Genomic DNA, 24,116 nt, shown 5'->3' on the forward strand with positions numbered 1-24,116 from the left:
CCACAGCTTCTATGATCTTTTAGGTGTCTTAAAAAAGGAGACTTCCCACAGTAAAAATTTTGGTTCAACTGGATTGAAATACTGTAATTTGTACACTCTCTTTTCCATCCAAGAAATACTAAACCTGGCTTTTAAGAGAACCAGAAACTGGAAAGCTGCAGGCAAAAGCTAGAACTCATGGGTCAGTTGGTTGTTTCTAGACTACCACGCAAGCTTCCTCATTGCTGCCCTTCATTTAATTTGCAATGGCAGATGAACGTTGGTTTTGCATCTGAAAAATTACTTCAAATTTAGATACTAAAAAAAATTTAATGCAGGAGCTGTCAATTTTTTGTTATTTAGCACAAGGCAAAGAGTGGTCTTTTTGTTCTGCATCTGTATGGCACCCATCACAGTGCCTTTTTTGACAGACAATTCCTTTGGCCAAATAATCCATCACAGATATAAAGTAAGCATGGTTACACAAAATGCAGGTTTTTCATTGCCTGAAGTTTAAACAGCCCATAGCCAGTGTTCTTCATAATGTTATCAGTCATTCTGTAACAGACGAAATGATTTTTTTATCACCTAAATATAGTGTTGGGTGTAAATTCAGTCAAATATTTTCCCCAGAGTAACATTTTAAAGTCTTTATTACACATTTACTATTCTACATACTAAAAAAGATTTGTTACTTTGTGGTTACATGGATACTTGTTCTGTGTATTTACACAGAGTTTCTATGTTTCCCCATTAGAACAAAATATGGAAGCCTGAATGGGTGCATTAAATTGTCTATAGCCGTAGGTAATAATCAGGTATTAAATAGGAGCTGGGAACTGATGAAATCTCTTTATGGTTTATTTCCAGACATCTTAATGCTTGGTCTATTGGCTGTCACACTTTTGTAAGGAAAGTGTAATGTTATTTTTGGCTGTCAGAAGCTGTGGATGGAAACACTCTGAATGCTAGCATGTAGCTAGGTGAAAGAGGAATGTTGTTCCTCTTTCTTTTTTGATTGCTCTGTGGAGGATGCCAGCACTGCAATCTGCAGTGTGGTGCTATGATAGGACACTTTACCCTCCAGACTTGGAAACAATGTGACTGGCTGAGAAAGTATTCAAGTATTTCGGTACTGTGCCCAGGACTCTCCTTGTGCTTGAGTAGCTCACTTAATACTGTGTTGGGTGTTGTATCCTACAGAAACCCCTGCAGTATTCAGCAACAGTACCCTGAAGTTTGGGAGTTACTTGTGCAGGACCAAGCAAAACATAAAATATACTCTGCTGTTGAAAATATCATCTCCTATTTCAGGTGCTTCTCTGGCCCAAAAAGGAGAGCTCTCATTTGAGAGAGTCTTTCCTGGTGTCTTTACTGACTCACAAATTAACTTTCCCATCCATTATGACCCTCACAGGCATGTCACCTGAAAGACTTGCTAAACAGATTAATTGATCCAAAAGCCGCCCTTTGTCTTTTTTCTGCTTTGCATTGTTTCTGAGCTGTAACCTGAAGCCTCCTGGCCAGTTATGTATTCCCCAGTCGCCTCAGGAGTTCTTGGCCTTGTCCTCCACACTCTGGCAAACAAAAGCATCAAAGAAATGTCTGGGTAGTCCCAGGTAGCAAAGCTGAACCACACTTCCAGCTGTGCAGGTGTTTACTATCACAGTCTGAGCTGCAACAGTTGTTTTCCTCATTACTGCTGCTCTGCATGACAATATTCCTCTAATTGCTTTCCTAGAATGCAGCAGTTAATGAGGCTTGGATGGGATGGAGGAGTTAAATTTGAGGTCCTAGGAGCTCAGGTGAGCTAGCCCATGCCTGGGAGGGAATTTTAGGGAAGGTTTCTCACTCAGAGTTTCCAGAAAATGGCTTGGTGTGGGAGGCTGACCTGAGCAGTATGCTGACCATAGCTTCACTGAATAGCAGAGAAAGGAGCTCAATTCATGGGTTCATCATGATGTGAGTATTTTAAATCCATTTCTATTTAAAAGGAAAGCTATGTGGAAAATTAAGATTAATTTCAGATCATTTTAGAAATGATACAAAGTAAATCACTATTGGTTTTTACTTTGTTAACTAGTCTCTGCTGTGCTCTATCTCTTTGTTCTTTATAATCCTGTTATAGTAAACAAAGAAATTATTATTTTGCAAGGAAGACTTATGACTTATGGCTGTTTTATAGACTCTGCTATCAGCTGTTTTTCATGTTCATGTGTAACCACAAGAACTTAGATACAGCAATATGGTTTACTGCTGACAAGAGTGATAACTTGTAAATTTTGTAGAAAACATTCCTTGAATCTTATGCTAAAATTAAAGCAATAGCAGGTTGGAGCTTGTTGTTCTCCTTCTTATATATTTTCGTATATATATATTCCTTGTGACTTTGGTGCTGTTGCTCTCTCACACATAGAGAAATGGCAGACTTTTATCTACTTTTATATGTTGTGGTGGTTGAGTAAGTGTTGCTCCTCTCTCTCCCTCTGTTAAACATGAGTTTTGGGATTGGTACCTGATGGTGGGAGAGAGTTGTCTCTGGCCTCCAAGACTCCTTTGCTGTTTGAAAATCTCTATGAACTGCATTAGTTATGCATTGCTAAGGATTTAAAGTTTCTTTTCCACAGCAGAGCTAGGATTTTTAAATGAAAAGTTGAGATTTTAATTTTGGTTTTATAAAGGAAATCCCTCTCCAAACAAATCTTAACATTTGTATATCCTGTTAAGGTTATATTGACATACTTTCCTCCCTCTCTTAAATTAGTTATTTTCTTTACTTAGTCCATTATTAAAATGTTCATGTAAGCTATCATTGAGGTGGCTGCTCTTTTCTCTTACCATCTGTACTTGGCATTAGCAGGTGGTTTCCATAAGCCACATCTGTTACTTAATAAAAGGTACAGCATCAGCAACTTTTCCCAGATGTATTTTTCTTGAAGTTGCATGGACCAGGTTTTCAGAGTTTGACAAAGGACAGACTTTCTAGCTTCCTAAAAGAGCAGAACTCTGCATGACCCTGAGATGAGATCAGCTGGTCAGAGCATGGTGCTGATAACACTGGGGTTGTAGGTTTGATCCCTATATGGGCCATTCGCATAATAGTTGGTTTCAAGGAATGAAATCTGACTTCTGTATCCACATTCTGGTTTGCATGGAAAACATGGCATTTGTACAGGATTCCTTTGATGCAAAAGTCTGAATTATACTATGTCATTTCTCAGTAAACAGCTGTGAAATCAAGGGTGGATGAAATTGCACTGACTGGAATGTAGCCTTGTTTTAAATCCTCCTTATTTCATGCTTTTTTTAATGCTGGTGGCATGACAGCTGAAAAAGACTTTTTCCTCTCCCCTTCCCTCCTCCTGTCCATGTCTCTGCATGAAAAGAAAACATCACTATTCCACAATTCAAAGCACTGCTGTATCAGCAGGAGTATTTCTGACTTGGATTTATCAGGGAAGATGCCTCGTGTTTATATCTGTATGAAATATTCATATTTTTATTGCTATATAGTATTTGCAAAGGAGAATGAGTAAAAGCACACACGAATGATAGTAATCACTAAGACTGGTGATTTTTGACTATCAGATTTGTTAGGCATGAAAGCTAGGCATGAAAGAGGCAATGAAAACTCCATGCTGCTGGGAGGAGCCTCAAAAAATTACTAGAGCAGCCTGTCTCATATAGCAGCATGCTGTCTTGGTGAACTCTGTGTACTTGGCTTCAGTAGAGAGTTTGGAATTATTTATAAACATCTGTTCTGAATTTGGTAGGAGGATTGCTGACCAGCTGTGCAGTCCTATTTGCAAGACACAGTGAAACAGTTTTGACTTTAAAGAGAAATATCCAAAATGGTATTGGGTAATGAGAATAATGAGAAACACTGAAAATGAGTCTTAGATTATTTATACTTGATACTTGATTATTGATACTTTATTTTTACATATTAAAAAAATTCTGCATTGACCAAAGTGAGGATGTTCATACTATTAACACCTCAACTTTGATGGGTTACAGCAGCAGGTATAAGGATACACATTAGGCGGATGCTGCGTTTGAGAAGTTGTAGTTGAAGGTACCTTGACTTGTCAGTAGAGTACAGAAGCTCTAATGGCTGAAAACTTTGACATTTTTTATCATTTTTGATGGAGCAGCATGGAGTCTCAACAGGTATATCCTCAAGCCATTTTCCTGTGATTGTGTTCTCTGGAGACTAGCAAAGATGATAATAAACCATGCCTAGTTTCTCTGGTATTTTTCTTGGTCAATCATTCCAGAAGTGCAAAGATGGCAGCTTGTCAAAGATACTTCTGCCAAGGCTGCCAATAAACAAGAGTCAGGGACAGTGTACAGCATACTGTTAATGGAAAGAAAAGAGAAATCTGACTAACTAAAGTTTTCCCCATAAAATCTTTAGACTTCATGACCAAGGGAATAGTTGGGTTTGACTTCCTTCAGGATTATACACAAGCTGCAGGCACGGTGCTTGCATAGGTGTGCAATTAGATGGCACGAAATGTCCCCAGGTACAAGTGGCAAATGTCTGTCTTACTTGTAGGCTATCATAGGTGTAAGTCATGTCCTGGGAAGTGACAGTCCAAGAGCCATCAGGAGTAACTGCTGGTACACATCCTGCCACAGAAGGCTACATTTTTTCTGGAAGAGCCTCTGCAAGAGGGGAGGGATTGATATTATTGACACTACTTTTGAGGGACTGTTTCAGTACAGATTGAGATTTGGTTTGGAATTAGCTTGAGTGGTGGGAACTGGCAGGAAAGCATTACGTACTTGCAATGATTACAGTGCAGGGTTATTTTTGAAGCCTCTTTAAAAAACCATTCAAGACTTTTCTTGTACTTGAGTTATATATATTGGCTTTGGTATGTTTGATTACTTTGGTGAGTACTTTGCTGGCCTGTATTTGTAGAAGCTGTTTTTGTTGCATGACATGTCTACTGCTAATGACTACAGTATTTTTGCCTTATCACATGTACGTGTTCCTAAAACAAACAGGCAACTTTTAAAAAGTCAGCTTCCTTTGTTTTCCAAATGCCTGTTATTTGAGAGGGTGGAGGAGAAGTGTGGCAAATTTTAGAATGTATAAAAAAAACAACTTCCCCCTTTCTTTCCACCCACTACTTCCTCCAGCTCTGCATACCTCCTTGCACTTCTGTGCTCTGTGTCTGAACTCATCTCACTGAGATTCAGCAAGCTGTGGAAGTGTCCCTCTACAGGGTCTTGATCCTTCCATGATTCTTTCCCACCCACTCATTCTTGCAGTGTCTTTGTCCCTGGGGGTTGCATTAGCTTTACATCCTGTCTGCAAAAATGATTTTTCATAGCAACAGCAAATGATATGAGATTCCCTTTGGGCTGCCTGTATTTTCTGGACTGTTGTAGCAGCTTTTTTCTGCCAGGTCTCCCTTGTAGCTCCCCATTACAGCCCTGCCACTCTATTCTGTATTTGTCACTGTTCTGTTACTGGGTCTGCAATTCTGTAAAGCTTTGTATGACTGAGAAGATGCAGGTCTTTCCTGGGACAAGCACCAATAAATAGTGTTTCTACAGCTTTATCTTTGTACAGGTAATTTGTTTTAGTGGAAAATAATTTAGGAGAGGCATTTCCCAAACACAGCATGCATTTTTCAAGTGAGGGAGAGGAAAGAATGGGGAAAAAAAATGTTAGGACCACAGTGACTTCTGAGCAGCAGAAGTGAAACATGTCACTAGAAAAGTGTAGTTTGAAGTTGATTTTATTGGTACAAAAATTACAGTTTTCATACCTGGGGAGCAGAGCATCCATTCTTAAGGATGATGGGTTGCTTTATCATTCAAATGCAAGCTGTTGCACTTGTGTGTAAGAGTGTACTGACAAACACAGGTTTTGCTGAGAGAGCTTTTGTGCTGTTTGCAATTTGGAGTTAAGGTCAAAATATCTAGAACAGCTGTGAGTCTGTTTTTCCTCCTGGGCTTTCCTTCCCCAAGTTCTCTGTTTTGCACCTAAATGGAGCATGATATAAATATGTGTTTACAGAGAGTTCAAATGCAGAGTCTGTAGGGCTGGTGGCTACCTCAGGCCAGGCTGCTTGCTTTGTGCCCCCGGGAGTCTGGCTGTAAGCTGCAGCAGAAGGGAAGGGTCTCCATTCCCACCACCATGTGCTCCTGCCATGTCTCTTGCTTTGGCTCAGCAGGTTGTTGACTGCTGGGTTCAGTGCTCTGAAGGGCTTGGGAGGCCTGTGACACATTGATTATTTATTTTGGTTTGAGGGTTGTTTTCCTGATCACAGCTGATCTGAGTCATTGCATGGGTGTGTGAATGCTAGAAAGTAGAAACACGTGTGGGAGGCTGGAGCAGTGAAGAGAAATTGCATCTTTTAGCAACAGTCTGGAGTTAAGATAAAAGTCTGGGTGCTGTAAATATGCAGAGCTAGGGGAGATTTTAGTTCTGTTCCTGTTTTCTCGTGGCTTTCTTGTTTTGTGAGACTCAAACAAGGGTACTTATTGCTGCATTATGCTTTATGGCTGCATAGTGTGGAATCTTTGATACTATCTGGTAAAAGGTAGCAATTTCATTTTGTGTTATTTGTATTTTACTGGGTTTATGTTTATTTTAATATAAGTAGATATGTAAATATGAGTATAAATTTTTTTAAATCCACTATTTTTTTGTATCTCAAAGATTTTATGTTTGGCATTTCTTCTTTATCTTTAATCTTTAGTGATGACTGTAGCCTGTGAAAGCGTCAGTCTATAAGGACTCACAGAGTAAAGTCACTTTTTCATAGGGTTATGTGTAACTCATGTGGACTGAGGGCAATGAGTTTCATGTAATTATTACAGCTTGGGTTGAAACCACTGTTTGTTGTTGAGGTTGCCTTACTAGAGTACCCTGGCATTTAAAAGCTTTTCCAGATTTCACCCCTTTAAGCACAAATGCTCTATTCATTAATGCCTGTTTCAGACTTAAGGTTGCTTAAAATTATTTTTAAGCTTCATCCAGAACAGTTCAGCTGCTGCAGAAGATAAGGTTATGGGGGAATTATGTTCTAAAACATATAAAAGCTACTTAGGGGGACCTTTTATTTGAATTCCCCAATTGATTTTAAAATTTGAAAACTGATGTGATTCCCATCTCAATCTACCCATTTCTGCCCAAGTTCTAAATAATTAAAACTCTTTACCATGCTCAGTGAAGACTTGTAATAGTGTAGCAGGTAAGAATTTTAAGGGATCTGCTTTCTCTCAGCTTGAATTCTTCAGTGTTGACCAAATAATGCTTGCATCATCCCCTTAAGTAAAAATAACACATTGTTTGAGCATTATTTCAAGAAGTTGAGCTCAGTGTTGTACAAGTTGCAATTGAAGCCCAGGAATGGGACCTGAGAACAAGATCTTCTCTCTGATTTATTCTCAGTAATGTGTTTGCTGACCTCAGCACATGTCCAGGAAGAAAGACTGGTTTACTTGTGGAGTAGACAAGTAAACTTGGGTTAGACACTGGAAGAACTGACAAGAAGAGCAGGATTATGAATCTTTGGAGCAGGGACATCAGCCTATAACTAGCTACAATGCAGCAGGAGAAGGGACACAAGACATACAGAGCAGTTGAAGACTGCCCTGGCCAAGATGGACATGATGTCGCTGAGAACACATAGCAGATACCTGTAGGGAATGATGTGTGTGCATAGGAGGAGAAGGATAGGAACTCAGTGAACTATTTAGGCTGGTAAGAATGGAGCATTAAGAACTGAAAATTAGGGATGCTTATGGGATTGGGAAGCAGGATAGGGCCAGTGTCATGCTTGGGCAGTGAAGGAAAGGGTGTGTGTAACCAAAGCAAGCTCTCTTCTAAACAATCCCTCTAGTTTTCTCTGTTTGCTGCTCCTCTTAAAATATTGTGAAATTCTGTCAAAATGTCCCGTTGCCTCTTAAATCAGATCTGCTGTACAGGGTAAATGTCACCTTTGTCCATTAGCTGACCTGGCAGAGATTTGTACATGGATATCCAAGTCCCCTAAGTAACTTACAGCGGAAAGCATTTGCTTGTCAAAACATTTATAAAGTTACACCTGTCCAGATTAAATGCATCAGTTGCCCATTTCTAGCTTAGGTACTCCCTGCCAGTATCCTTAGGCGCTGTTCCTTTTTCATTTGTTGTTTAGGGAGCCTTATGAGACATTGGTTCTGTGCTCAGCTCTACATAATGCAACATTTGGTACCCAGCTGTACATAAGGTGTTTCCCTTTCTCTTGGGATCTGACTTAGGGCTCTGACTCATGTGTTTAACAGCTGAATACTCACAACTTAACCAAAATCTCTGGGAGCTGTCCTTGTATTGTCTATGTGAGGAGTCACGTGTAAATATGTACTACAGGAAATACCAAGTTCAGTCTGTCTCAAGGAGGGTACCTCAAAAATCAGTGATATGAAGCAAGAGACTTTAAGGTAAAGCACTATTTCTGTCTGCAAAATGGGAACAGCTATGCTCAGAAATGTGCTTAAAACCTCTTTATGCTTGGTAAGCTCAAATGCCACAGTGACTGTCCTCATGGAAGCCTTAAGTGTCCTAAGGCATTGTTTTGAATCTTGTTTTGAATCAGAAAGCATGGGGTAAAAACTGAGAAGTGGAGAGACCCAAAGGCAGGGGATGATGTGCTTTTGGCTACCTGGAAGTCAGAGCTCACAGTGCAGGCAGATTGTAATTGGTGGGGGACTAAATACTTCTGCACGCATAGAAAGGAATCTGTTAAAAGTCTAGGGCCAGGAGTGAGCAGCTGTCAGCTGGGCTTCAGTTTTCTAATTCTTGTTTCATCTTTTTAACTGACCTCATGATACTGATCCAGGTGATTATCATGACATATATATATATATACATCTAACCCCAAATGACAGTGTGTCTTCACCTTGATTTTAATAAAATTTGACAAAACTGCACTAAGGAAAAAATTGTTTTTATTTCCAAACCAATTTCTTATAGCTTTACAAAGATATTAGGCTTCATCAAAACTTTATCAGAAAGTGTACCACAAAGCAAAATATAGAGGAAATATAAATCATCTTCGTCTTGCTCTTAGCTTCTTAAACTTGGAGAAATAGGACACTGACCTCTTCTTCCTCTGTTCTATCCTACTATTTATTTAAAAATCCATTATAATTATTGAGAGGGATAAGTAAGAGATAAGAGCATCCTTATCTTCAGGTAGCTATCTTGCTGTAAGCCCAGAAATAAAATGAATTTGGTTTAAGGGGGCTTTTTGTTTGGTTGGTTTGGTTTTTTTGTTTTGGGATGTTTGTTTGTTTAGTTTTGTTTTGCTTTTTCCTCATCCTTTTCTCATTCTTTTCTAACATGACCCATTTGGATGTGGAAGTTGTCTGTAGTAGTCAGTCATAGCTGATTCCAGTGACAGATTTAGACAGTATATATGAGTGCATGGTCCTTTGCACTTGAGGAACAGTCCTGTCCATTTATATTTCATGACAGAGAAATGGTTTCTTCTTTGGTTTTATTGTTTGTTTGGCACTTTTTTTCCCTAAAGAGTACTTTTTGAGGACTACAACAAACACTTTGGATTAAGTGGGGAAAAATGTGACAGCTCTTGTGGCTCACAAGTCTGTGGCAGGGATCCCTACCCCACCAAGCACAGCCAGTCTGCCAGTGCTCCACTCTACTTTCTTGTAAAAGCAACAACTCTTAAATAGAAATAAAATCCCTACAATGTATTTAGGAAAAACACTTCAAAGCTCTTTAATCCCCACCTTATTGGGGTTTTTTTAGCCCCCAGCTTTTGAGATACCTGAATGCAGATCTGCAAATGCTATTTTATGTCACGGAGTCTTATCTGCGTATATCTGAAGTTTCTGTTTTATAGCTCTGATTTGCAGTTTGCTAAAGTAAACATAAATTTATGAAGTTTAGAAATTTGAAATGCACCTTTCTGTTTCTTTGTATTTTAAATGGATTTTTAAAATGCGTTCTGTTTCCAGAGAGAGAGCAGAAGGAGGAAGAGTGATTGTAGAAGTTGATGACAAAGTGGCAAAAGTCAGAAATATAAAGGTATGCTTTTTGTTGTCTCCTCCTTCCCATACAAGAATCCTGATATCCTGATAATTTTCTCTGTTTGCTTGCCTATTGGATCATTCTAACAGAAATATTAAGGGAGAAGTTTAAACTGGCACAGCCCTAGAATTATTGCAGAGAAAGTGTGGGGAAGGATTGTTTTGGTTTGGGGTTAGTTTGTGTGTTTTGGGGGAAGAAATTGAGAAGGGACATAACAGACAGCTGTCTTGTCTGTATGTTATATTTATCAAAGCCTCTGCAATGCTTTTGCATGCCATCATTCAAAGCTGTTGGTAAATTGTTTAGGAATTTTTGTATATCTTGCTGTTACTAACATCTGGATAATTTCTTTCCCTGTATCTCTCCTCCTTTCATATTTCCCCTCAGAGTGCAACTGATTTGCATGAAATAGAGCAAATTGTGTAAAGCTGCACTTCAGGCCTTGGTAAAAGACCAAGAGCTATAAGAATAAACTGAGTGTAGCCATCATCTTCCTTTAGAGCTCTGGAGCCTGCATGCTTTTTTTCTGCTTAAGTTAGTGTGAATGTTGAGGTTCTAACAAAGTTATGAATTAGATCAAAACTACATGTATATGGTGTTAATTTTGTATCATGTTTTGACTCGTTACTCTCCTCCTTTGAGTGTTCATAAGATTATCTGTTTTATTACCAGTCACTTGGACAAAATTATATGGAAAGATTTAAACAATTCCTTTAATTTCAATAATTGTTGACTCTTGTGCTAGAAAGGCTTCTCTGTCATTGTTAGTAGCCCATAAAGGTTGAGTTTGGATTGTGCAGTCCCAGTGACAGAAGCATTAACTTGCAACCATGGCAAAGCAAAGGGGGAAACTGGGGAAGAGATCTGCATATTTAACTATGCAGTGGTAAAATTGTTTTCTTCTTATCACTTGGGGCCTCATTTTTGTCATGGGGTTCTCTGTGAAACAGAAGAATTTCAGAGAAATATCAAAAGGTTTATAAAGCTTTCCTGCCAATACATAGAATTTATGAAGAATTTATTTAGCTGAACTATGCCTATTGTACGTGTCTTGGGGAACCTTAGTCATAGTAAATGAACCCTTCAGTAAAAATGCTCTAGCAGGTTTGTCATGGGTGTCTCCACCTCACTCTAAACACTACAGAAAATTTAATAAAGAGGTTTAACTCTATGCCATTGGATCCTAGATAAACTTCCCATTAACTTGGAAAATGTACTTTTGGGCTCAGCTTCAGAGTGACTTGGTCTTTCTGTCTTTTTCCTTTCATTGTCAGGTTGACAGTAGACTTGATAGCAGTTGGGACTCTAGAGAAAAAACTGTGGCCTTTAGCTTTGACTACTGCTACTGGTCAGTTGATCCTGAAGATCCAAAGTATGCATCTCAGGAAATGGTGAGCGATGCTTCATGTCCACATTCCCATCCCATTTTGTCCTTCATAATCATGTCTTCAGGAAGATACTGAGATATATAACATGAGAGATCTCCTTTTCTATTCTGCCCCCATCTTTTTCTTATTTTGTTTGCAATACCACAGTGTTCAGGCCTCTGTCTGAAACAGGTGCAGTAGGAATGCAATACCCTTGTTTGTCAGCCAACGCACACTTTCCTTAGATATGTTACATTTGGCAGTGATCATTAATGGTGATGATCTGACGACTCTAGCTTGGAAATGAGATTTTTTTTCAGGAGCAGATGTCATGATCTAGTGGGAGAAAGCTCTGAAAGAAAGTAAGAGTGATTCTCTGAGAGGATCAACAGTGGAGTAATCACATCTTTAATGGCAGAAAACTTTAGTTACACCATATTGTTCAGAGATATTTTCCTTGATAAACCGTCAGAAATCTCTTGTAACTAATGGAGAGTCCTTCTGTCTTCAGAACCAAGCTTTGGTTAATTAATAAAAAAGAAGATTGAAGGATTTGGAATTGATATATGATGTTATTAAACAAGGAATGTTAATAAACAAGGAATTATTAAATCTACAAATAAATACAGTGCACAGCAAAGCTATCCAAATATATCATTATATAAGCAAATGTATTTTGGCATTAAAATCAGGTTTTACTGCTGTTTTATTTCCCAAATTATGCATATTTCATTTCTGTCTGTTGTGAGAACAGCTGTCCTGAAATTTTGACCTGTATAATTGTGTTGTTTTTCACAGAAATTATGATTTAAGACTGACTTAGTCCTGTAAAATTTGTATTTCTGGTAGTGATGAGCACAGGACTGTTTTTATTTTTGGGAGTCAATATTTGAAAAACTGTCACATTTGGAAATTAGCATAACTGTAGGTGAAGTTCTTGACTGTGCTTTATTTCCTTCCTGGTACAGTAGTGTGGAAGATACTTCTTGAGCTTGGGAAGTATTTTAGTGTTTAAAAAATAAAATGGTCTTTCTGAAGCACTTGGCACTAGATAAACTTCTATTTTAGGGATTGCAAAAACCAAACATTTAAATGTTGATCTGTTTGGGTTACCCCCAGCCCCATTTATATTTTCCTGTTTGTTTTGATTTTGTGTTCATTATGAGTTTGATACATAATACAAGTAGAAGCTTGCTTCTTAAAACTGTTAACAATATGGTGCCTTTCTAGTTGGAATGGTTTAGCAAATGAAATGCTGATAAATTCTGCCTGCCAAGTCAGTTTTAGCTCTACTCTGTGAGAGAAATTATCAGAACTGCCAAATGGAAAATACAAATATTGGCTACAAATGTAAGTTTTTGTTCTTGTTGTTATTAAATACAAGTGTGACTGAAGAAGAATGCAAAATGCAATATAAACAGTTCAGCTTCCTTGCTGGGTTTTAGTAGCTGTTTCAGACTATGTGGAGAACTCTGTATTATCATGCAATACAGTTTTATCTGACAAAAACAGTGTGGGGGAACCATGAACACCTGGGCCATAGAAAATTGAGAAATGGGCAGTAGTTTCTTTATTTGTGCCTGATGCTGACTGAAAGGACATCCAAGGCTGCTCTGTGGAACTGCTGGGTTGCTGAGACAGATGCCCTGTGTGAGATAAGGAAAGTCAAAAGATGGACTGGTGTTTTGACAGGCCTGGAGCCATGAGGGAATTACTTGGGCTTTTTGCCTGTCTTTGTGATTGTGGAACTAGTAAAATGTACTTCAAATGTCCTTGAGAAGAGGCTGCTGGGATACTGCAATCTTACCATGCTTTGGGCATTTTCTCCCCTCTTACACTGCATGAACGAATTTATTGTACTAATGCCATGTTTGGAATCGTTGCTTCAGTGCTGAGCTGACAACAATGATGTTATCAGCAGCCAAAGGAGGTTCAGTACCACTCTCATCCTGTAAAGGCTTTCTTTCACAAGCTGACCTTGGATTACTTTTCCCTAAAAGATGTCCTGCCAACTGTTATCATATGTGATTGGTGTATTGGTAGAGGATGAAAAGTAGATAAAAGTATCTGTCTTGAGATTTGTTTTTGTAGAATGCTGTCTTTTAGTAAACTATTATTTTTTCCTCTTGTAGATGGATGTATAAAAATCAATCCTAACAGTCTCTTCAGTTAAGGACTCTGTGACAGTGTAACAATAGTGTGAGGGCTGCAAATCCTAGTGCTTTAAGTAGGATTTTAAAGATACAACTCTGCTTCTCTGAATACTTCTTACAGTTTCTTCCAGATATTAACATTGTACACTTCAGGTTCCTGTATCCTGCATTTCAGAGATGTGTACACACAATACATTTTATTCCTCATATACTTTGATCGAATACTTCAAAGGCACTTATAAGAGTCTTAAGCCACATGTGTATAAGTACTTTCGAATGTTTGGAAGATGAGTTTGGATTCATTCTTCTGTTTATGAAGGCTGTTCATTCCCTGTCTCCTGTACTTTATTTGTATTTTCCAAAAGGGGACTACATGTTGCCCATCTTGTATGTTTTTCCCAATACATTCATGTTAGTATTTTTTTAAGTAGGGAAAGTGTTTTTTCATTTTAATTTGGGAAAAGCAGACTTCCAATACAGTAAACTGAGGAGGAACTGGACTAATGTAGTAAAATCTGTAATGTTCATGCGACAGATTATATGCCTTTACTTTTGTTTTTTAATAGCACTGAAAGAAGTGCTATTAAACAAAACAAACAAAAACAACAACAAAAAAAAAACCACAAAAAAGTGTAATCATTTTTGAGACAGAGTGTAGATTTCTTCTGTCACAGGTTGATACAGAATTAGTTCAGTCTCACAGGGGAAAATGCTGATAGTCTGCACCTGGGCTTTACCACTTGCAAACAATGAAGTAGTTTCATCATGTCTCCCCATATCCTTGTACTAAGGGTTTTTTGGGAAGTGATTTTTATTTGGTGTAAAATCTTCTTTAGTACAGGGGGGCATTTTGTGTGATTATTGCTTCCTTCCCACTCCCGTCCTCCCCAGATGTCTTCAGATACCTGTGTGTAGCTCAGGATTGTTTTCCAAAGACAATGTTGGAAATCCATCACTCTTTGGCCATTATATAATTATGGGACTATTCTTTCCTAGAGATTCATGACATATTTTCATTTTGCAGTAAAAATACTGTGTGATAATGTTATTTTAGTGCTATTTAGTTATAATTTTTATTCTTACAGGTAGAATCAGCAAGCCTGAGTCTTTCTGCTGGTTAGCAGAAAGATAGTTGTTAGATAGCTGAATGTGATAGTTTTTATATATGTGCTGTGAGATATTTATAGCTGTCTCAGAAACAAACATCTAAGTTTAGACTTACTCAAATTTTTGTCTGGCATAGAACAGTGTGTTTCAATCTTTTGAGCTTCCCTTGTAAAACTTAATACAGCTCTTAGTGAATATTTCCCCAAATCTGTTTTAGCTCCACTAAACAGAGGAGAACATTTAAAAATGTTGTGAAACTTACATAACTGCTCATTTAAATCCTACTGATTAAAAAATGTATTTCAGCTTAGGGAAAAAAATATGTTTCAGCAAGCACAATTAAGCAAAATCATAAGGGTAATTTGCAGAAGAGCAAGAAACACAGGAACACATGCAAGCAGTAAGTATTCTTGTAGCTTCAGTCCCCAGCTTCCCTGCAGGTACGCGTCCCATCTGGGCATTGTGCGCGCTCAGTACCCGCGGTGGGCAGAGTGACCCACAGGATGTGCCAGCAGGTGTGTGCACACAGAGCTGCCACAGAGAGCTGGTGTGGGGCAACCTGCTCCTTTTGATAACAGCAGTATGTTCCATGACTAATAGGCTTTGAATGGTAGATAATAATGAAATCCAGAAAAGTTAAAGTTCCCAACCAGCACTGACTTCAGGGGGGTCCAAAACTCTGACTGGGTTTTATTGGAACGCTTTCTGCAGCCTAGTTTTTTGTACCTTAGTGCAGCAGTTTGATGGAGATGATAGTGTTTATAAGGGAAATAATAATTTAGACTTTAGAATTTTTTCCTCAGGCTTCCTAAAGAATTAAATAAATTATATTCATATTGGCCTAAGAATTTTACACTTCTGGGCTTGACCTGATAAGTGTGTTATTTTGGTTTGACACAGTATATTTGGTTTATGCTGGTGTGAATATTCCTTCAGTGTCACTCTGAATATTATCATTCTCAGTAATACTGTGACTCTCAATGGCCCTTCTAAGATATATCCATAAAAGCCCTTGAACAAAAAGGCTGTGGCCAAACAGAAAGATAACTGTCTTTGAGGTAAATCTAAGAAACATAAGAGTGCACAGAGGCTAAATAGCTGAGTGATTACAAGAGTGATACTCTTGCATATTTTTCCCTGAAGGAATGCATTGTCTTGTTTGAAGAGAAGCATCTGCCTATCAAAGAAAAAAAAAGTATTTTCAAGATTTTGTTATGGATTTCCCTGTATGTAGGGGTTCCATGTGAAGAGTATTACCTTAATAAATCAGGATAGTTTATAGTAAGAAAGCAGTAAGAGTATGAAAACAAATCTTATTGCAAATCTAGTAACTGCTCATAACTTCTTGACCTTCTCACCCTACACCTTCCTATTCTTCAGCAGTTGTTTACTAATTTAGGTGAAAGAATAACTTTGATCCTTTTTTTTGGTGCTCTTCCACCGTGCATTTGAACCACTGAGAATTTTACAAGATTGTTCAAAAGCAAGAAAGCAAGACCTGTTCAATTAAAGGTTGTTTATTTCTAAACTTTATATAGCAAGTAACACAGGCTCTGTGCCTGTCTGTCCATTCCACATTTGTAGCTAGGAAGAGCTCCTTTCTCTTCAAACACCTTATGTAATTATTTCTGTCTTTATAAATATATTAATTGGAAAAATTACTCTTTGCTCTGAAGGCAGAAATGGGGATTACTGATGGTTCATGTGATAGAATATGTATGAGTCCTGTGAAGGGTTTTTTCATTTCTTGTTTGTTTAAAAAGTATCCTAAGTGCTTTCCATCATGTCTGGCTTCGCAGCATAACTGGGTTTTATACTATTTCCAGCTACAAAAAGTAGTTGGGGAAAGGGGCTTATAGGCCTTTTTTTTTAGTTGCTTGTCAAAGCATAGCTGGAAAGTGAATAAAGAAACAGATATTTAGGATACTTTTGGCTTTTTTTACCCCCAAGGGATTTGTTTACTTGTTTTACATGTTCAACTGCAAAAGCTTAGAAAAGTTACACAACAGTATTGTTCAGAAGGAAAATATTGCAACATACTTTCCAACTCTTCATTAAAACTAAGTCACTGTATTCCTTCCTTTTTTTTTCTTAAGTGCAAACAAAGTCATGTGCTGAACAACTTTACCTGAGAGACCATTCCTCACTATGCTGGGTTTGTGACACTTCCGTGCCTTTGTGCATTCCCTGCAAGATTCAAATTTTAAATTATCTTGTAAATGATCAGGACAAAATCAAAATCTTATATGTCATATGAGACTAATTATAAAAAATATAATACAATGAACTTCTAATTTAGATACCTTGAAAAATTATTCCAGTTTTTTCTCTCTCTGTCCTGTTCCCCTCCTTGTCTTGTAAAAGAAGAGAGAAAGAGAAGGCAGCAGGAGCTGTGGGTGTAAAATGGCATTTTCGCACAAAATATTTGAAAAGCAGTAAGCATTCCACCCACAAAATTTTTTTTTTCTTCAATCCAGAGTGAGAGAGAAGTGAAAAGGAGAATGTGCTATAAGAAAAAGGCTTTTTGTGCAATAATTGGATCCGTATATAGCAGATTATGATGGAGACAGGGAAGCCACCATGAGTGCATGTTATTGATCTTCTGCCAGCAGCACAGCTGCTCTGTTCAGTTTGTGATCAAATAAGGTCATTCTTTCTGACTATACCAAGACTTCTTTGCTGAAAACTTCTCTGGGAACTATTGGGAATAATTGCAAACTTCAAAGTGTGCTTTGTCGGAAGACAAAAAGAATCAAGTTGATTTTCAATTTATTGAGGTATTGAATTAATTGATAGAAATAGTTGTATACATTGATAGGCAACTGGCCTAATGCAGATACAGTTCAAATATGAAGCCAAAACAAGAGTACACAAGAAAGGATTAAGCTGAGGGAAAACAGTAAACTATTTAACAAACAATGAAATGAGAGATTTTCTGACTGTTCCATCTGCTAATGCTCATGCGCAGTGATTGTTTCCCTGCTAGGCACTGACCATTGCTTACTAGATACACAGAGCACATTCTTTACAATAGGCACTCAGTATAGCTCACTAAATACTATTGAAAGGATCTGTGCCTTCAACAACTTAAAAGTAAAAAAGAATCAAGTTCTTCGGGTGTTGTGCATGTTTGCAGTGAGCCTGCACATGAGCAGTCTGAATTACTTCTACAAATCTTGTGATACTTGCATGTCTTAGAAGTAAAACCAAGAACTTGTATAATGATCTGCAAACTTTCTGAAGTCACCAGCAAAGTACGCTTATTTGGATGGATGATATTTTTTATCTTTTTAAATTAAGAGGTTAAGATGTGAGATACAGATATTTTTAAGAAAAAAATCTTCTATATAGATAAGCTGTATGTGGATGTTGATTGTTCTTACTTGCAGATGGGCATTCACAGTTTAAATTCCTCTATGTAATCAGACCACAGTCTTTCTTCCATGTTCATAAAATAGTGGCTTTTTTCCCCCTTCTTTTAATGTAAGGACTATTCTATACCCTTTCTATTTTGCAAGGAGGTTACCTTGTTCATCTGTAAGAATTTCCACACCATGGCTACTCACAGAAGGAAAGGTCATATTCATGGTACTTCCAAGGCTGCAGATTGATCCAAGATTAGTCTTTAACTTGGATTGAATTTTCTCTAATCTTATCAATACTATATGAATAACTTTGGTTAGACTTGTCTTTTGGGAGCTGAAATTACTGAAAAATTAGTCTGAACTTCAGCTAACTCTCCAAGATCATGTAGGTCTGTGAGTTCTGTAGTCAGTGGATAGAAAGGTGTTGATAGACTTTTGCAGGGAGACTGGTCCAGGTTTGGAGATTTTTATTCTCTGGGTGTGAGGTTTTATTTTAGTGAGCAGCCTCCTTCCGAAAGATTTTGTTGGGCAGAACTGTGCTAGCATTGAATAGTGAGATATATTATAGCAACACCTGTGATCGAGTTCCACACAGCCTATTTGTTTATCTCTGAAAATGAGCCATGTTTCTGACATGTTGGAGGCATGAGACTGGACTTGCATGCATATGTAGCTGAAGTCTGATAAACCTAAACAATATGCATATGTCCAGAGTCACTCTTTATTAAAGTGTCTGGTATGATCAGCAGTTGTTCCTTTATATTATAGCAAAAAGCACCCCTTCCCTTTTTTGTAAATTTGTGCTCACTTTATTTATCTTCAGTAGTAGCTGACTTTTATATTTTTCTATTAACTAAGATATGCCTCAGGGAGATATGTGTGTGTGGCCTTGAACACAAACTGAATGAATCATCATTTTGGCTGTATCTGAGTACCTGCATGTTGACTCCCTATTCAGCTTCATTTTTAATTTTTAATCACCAAAAAAGCATGTCCTTGAGAACTTCTATGTGAAAAGAAAAATTAACATATCCATTCACTTGTGGCTTTTCTGACAAAGTAATTTCTTACTTTACGGATGGCAGTTCCTTTATGCTGTGTAAGACAGAGTGAAGATTAATTTTATTAATTCAGTCTAGAAATGCTTACCAGTAGCTCCAGCACATCAAAATCGAAATTCTGAGTGTCAGTTTAGGTTTCATCATCCTCAGATGTACACACCAGTATGGGTAAGTTTTCACTCTTTATAATTTCAGTGTTACAATGTTAGGACATTCTCATCTGAAGAAGGGGAGATGATGTTCGTATTTTAGAGTCGCAAATGTATTTTGAGGGATGTCTACCAAATTACATCACTGTCACATAAAATAGTTGATTAATAAGTTGATAAATATGTGGACCATTTCAATCAGTTCTTGCTGGAAATGTCTTATTCCTGAGATGCTGAATGGCAACAAATATTTTCCTCAATTGATTGGGGGTTTCTTTATGTGTGCCTGTAAGGATTGACTGCTTTCCAAATCACACCTAATAATGTTAAAATAGATATCTGCTTCTGTTCTACTTTTATTGCAAGTGTTTTCCATTTTCAGCCATCCCCTTCCTGCACACACACATGTGCTTAAGAGTGTGTACATGGATTGTATCATCAGTAGTTAGTGCTTTTATGGTGTTGCTGGCAGGTTTTCTTGTGAAGAGTCAAGTCTCTCTAAAGAGTATGCACCTCATCCCACCCCATGTAACAGATCTACAAATAAAACACCAGGTCTGAACAATTAATCTAACAAAGTGTGAGGATCCAGACCAGAATTAATTAACATTTTTTTATATTTATGGATTTTTATTTTTTTAGGATTTCATAGATAAAGGTGGATAAAGGAAGCATTCTCTAGTTAGCATTGGAGAACTGGAAAGAGAAAATGGTTGGGAATTTTTTTATTCAATGGAAAGTAGGCATACTTTCGGGGAAGTTTATATTTTTCAGTTTCACATGTCATTTTGAAGAGCTTTATACATCTCTGGACTTTGTTTCATTTGGAATATGACTAGGTGGGAGAGTCCAAATGACCGAATTTCTTATAGCTGTTTTGAAGTAGGAGAAAAGATTGAATCATGTTAAAAATCTAGAGAGAGAGAGTTGATAAGAATTTATCATTGAAGTAATGGTGGTTTTTTCTATTCTAGCCCATTCAAATTCCAATCAAATGAAAGGGTTTGGTGGAGCCAGTTATAATTTTGAAGCCTAAATTAATCTAATTTCTGTAATGATTGTGAAATGTCCTAGTCCACAACTTGAGGCTGTTACTTGTTCTTTTTTGATTGTTTGGGGGTTTTTTGACAGCTAACACTGCTGTATCTCTTTGTTATTTTTAATGTGCCTTATAGCTCTAAACCTAGAAATTGAAACTGAATTTCCAATTCGTATTCGGAAAATTAGCAACTGTTTTGATTTTTGAGTGGAAAATAAGATAATTTAAAGCCTGCGCTCAGGTAGCTTTTATATTTTTAACTTAAATTCAGCAGAAGCTCCAAAGAACTGTTAATGTCTTGAAGATACATTTAGTCCGAAAACAAAGATTTTGGAGGATTGAAGAAACTTGCTTTCAGCTATTCATGTTTTCCTTTACATCATTTCTGTGTGTTTGACTGTGCTCAGTACACCACAATGCTTTTATTGTCTCGCTTCCTACTGATTGTCATTTGCATAAATTTGTTCTTTATTACAATATATGGAATGTAATCTTTTTCTGTTCCATTTATTATGAATGCAATTCAGGCAACTGAATTTCATAGGCATGTTGAGTTGAAAGAGGAACGAAAAGAGATTAGAAGTTCATTTGATTAGGAGATTGTCTTTTGCCCCTGATTTTATCATCTAAGGGTTGATTTTAGTTTTTTTTCCCTATAACAAACTCAGCTGTATGTGTACAGGCCCTCCTTGAGGCCAGGGAATATTCCATGAGCACTGCAGCCTGGTCATCCATAGTGTTAAACTGTTATGTGGCTCCTGGTGCTGTTTGGCCTGGGATAGCTGCTACTTCTTGTAATGGTTTGGAGGCACAGCCCAGGAACTGGCAGGGACCAGAAGTTTTCCTGTGGCCACCCTGCCTTGGAGGCTGAGAGCTCTTGATAGTGTGAGCATGGGCTGTTCTGTGCCATACGGGCTGGGCATGTTTAAATTGCTGCTGATGGGAGCTGGCTGAAGAGTTGTGGGTTGTGAGTTAGGGGTGGAGAGTTCATTACGGGGGCTGAAGTTTGTTGCATGCAGTTTGGCACCTTTTTTGCATAGCTATGCTTCATAGTGAGTATCAAGAAATCAAGAATTTTTTTTCTTTTTTAAATATGTGGTCCACAAGATAACTAGCAGCATGTACATTGTAATGTTTTTCTGGGGCTGATACAGTTGGGAAAGAATCTCAGAGTCTGCCTTTCTTGCAGTCAGACTCTGGTTAACAGATTAATTTCTAAAAATGAGAAAAAGGACTTGGGGAGAGAAATTATTTGATAACAGAAATAGAAGAAACAATCTTACATGTAGAAAAATATTATAAAAGTATGCTTTTCAAGACAGGCTTTGACTTTTTCAAAGTGATTGAGGGACTAATGAAAAAAAATGTTGGAAGTGAAATGTTTTAAATTGCTGTACTGTGTGCTTTGTACTGGGCAGCTTTGATCAAAGCAGGCAGCCATTTTTAAAGAATTTGCAGATGCTGTGGCCTTCTTTTGCTGTGAGAGCAGAGTATACAGATCCTGAATGTAAGAAATACCCAATGCTTCTGCTGAAGTCATTACACTGAAAAGAGAGAGTCTGCACCCAATTCCCAGGGAGATGCATGGTCATCTTAAACAGCACAGCTGTTTGGAAATCACCTATTGACTTCAACACAGGGTCATTATATTCTACAGTCTTTTGAAACAGTAACAATATTCTCTAGTATCTGAATTTCTAGCTGAATTAATGGTGTGACTGTTCTCTACCTAAAAGAGAAAGTAGTTTAATTAGAAATATAGATTAATAGGTTGGCATATTTAAAACCATCCTGAGGTTTTATGTGAATCTTTTTCTGAATCATTTATTGTAATAAGTTTACTGTAACAAGACACTTGTATTAAAAAAGAGTTGAGACCTGTATTTAAAATTTATTGATTTAGCATATACTCAATACAATAAATGTATCTTGGGGTAGAACTGACAATCAAGTTGCAACCAAAAGTGACAGAATTTATACCTCATTACAGAATATTGTATCAATAAGCTGAAAAGAATATGAAGAAGCAACCTTCAGCTAGCTAAATCCTGCAAATGCATTAATTTCCCACATTTCATTCCTTTGTAAATATGTTTTCTGAACATCTATCTGGCTCTGCTCATTGCTTGTTCATTTCTTACCCATTTTAGTGTGCTGCATAGCATAAAATCCTAATTTGTAAAGGAACAATATTTAATACATCTTCAAGAGCTTTCAATGCTGATGAAATTTCTTCATTCTGTGTCATTTTTCTGTATGACAACTCTTCATGTATTTTATTAGTTAGGGAGAAAAAATTCTGGTTTTCTTGTACAATCAGATATGTTCCTCTGAATATTTTAAAAGTTTGTTTTTTTTTTTAACCCGGAAAACATCATGTCTGAGAGGGAAAAACCAGTATTTTCTTCACAGGCAGTGCCTTGCCCTGTACTATGAATTGTTTTCTTTTTGACAGCTTGCCAAAGGGTCTTTGTTCATCTTGGTAATACCAATGATTTGGTTATTACTAGGCTTGTAATGCCACACAAATATGTGACCTTAATTGAGACATGGAGATTCCCTGGTTCTGATGGCTGGGGTTTTTTACTGATTTTTTTTAGGAGATCTGCATCTTTTAATTTTTGAAAATATATGGTGTTAACTTTTGCCCTGTGGGAGTATTGGGATAGTTGGGTTCTTCTAAATTTTACAAACACTTTTTAGAAGTTTTACAAATAATGTGAACCATCTTGCTTTTTGCATTATGATAGCTAAACAAAGTATAGTATGAACTATTGAACCATCTTCATAGTGTGCCTTGCCCAGTTTTGAGGCTGGTGTGGTATGAAGTGAGCAGGGAAGAGAATGGCAGTATAAAACAATAGTTCTGTCCAACCTGAGTTATTTCTGCCCCTAGGAGACCTGAAATAAAAGAAACTGGTACTCTGCACCTTTTTTTTAGTGTAACATTTGTAGTTAGGTGAGCTGTGGGTGTTCATGGCAACTTCAGCTGTTAATATGCACTCCTTGTAAATTGGAAGTGAACAGAGCTCCAATGACCTTGAAAAAGAACAGAAATAACAATTTACTGAACCACTAGCCCTGTCAAACTTCATTCTTAATATATTGTTGAGAATAGGATGCCAAAACCTCTCTCTGTGAATTCGTGAATCACCTTAAATTGCCTCCCATTGTTTGGATTCTCCTGGAAACTGTTAAAAACCATACAAATTTACAAAGGACTTTTTTTCCGTAGGGTTTTGTGCCGCTCCAAACCATTTTTTATTTTATTTATTTTTCAAGTTTTGGGACATACTATGGAAAACATTCTCTTTTCTTTACACTAGAAGAAATCAAACATAAGTCTTTAATATTGCAAGAATATTTGAAGAGCTGAATCACAGTCAAGAAATTTGCTTTTGGGGATTTGACTGGTGATTCTTGATCTTCTCAATGTACATTGAAGTCATATCTGAATTCATAAAATGTGTAGATTTTTCCTTCATATCCTTTTTGTGGACATCAGCTGCACCTTTAGTTCAGACCTGTCAAGTAGGTGTTTCAAGAGACAGGCATAAAATAAGTCCCACTGCTGTAAAGCAGTTTACTCAGTGGAAATGTCACTATTCCCTGCTTATTGCAGAATGGGTTGAGTAGACGACCTTTAAAAGTCCAAGAGTCCAAAAGTCCAATTCTATAGAATTATTAGGGTTGGAAAAGACCTCTAAAATAATTCAGTCCAACTGTTAAAACAGCACCATTTTGTTCATCACTAGGCCATGTCCCCAGTTGCCACATCCACAAATCTTTTAAACTCTTCCAGGGATGGTGACTCCACAACTTCCCTGGGCAACCTTTTC

General features: G+C 37.4%; 1 protein-coding gene across 1 annotated transcript in view; it reads left to right on the forward strand.

The window, feature by feature from the left end:
- Positions 1 to 24,116, forward strand: part of STARD9 (StAR related lipid transfer domain containing 9) — a 95,397-nt gene that overhangs the window by 2,081 nt on the left and 69,200 nt on the right. The window contains exons 2-3 of the mRNA XM_066552894.1: positions 9,964 to 10,033; positions 11,311 to 11,427. Of these exons, the coding sequence (XP_066408991.1) occupies positions 9,964 to 10,033; positions 11,311 to 11,427 (187 nt within the window). The remainder of the gene's footprint in view (positions 1 to 9,963; positions 10,034 to 11,310; positions 11,428 to 24,116) is intronic.

The sequence above is a fragment of the Molothrus aeneus genome, chromosome 6 (genome assembly GCF_037042795.1).
Source record: "Molothrus aeneus isolate 106 chromosome 6, BPBGC_Maene_1.0, whole genome shotgun sequence".
Taxonomy (NCBI): Eukaryota; Metazoa; Chordata; class Aves; order Passeriformes; family Icteridae; genus Molothrus; species Molothrus aeneus.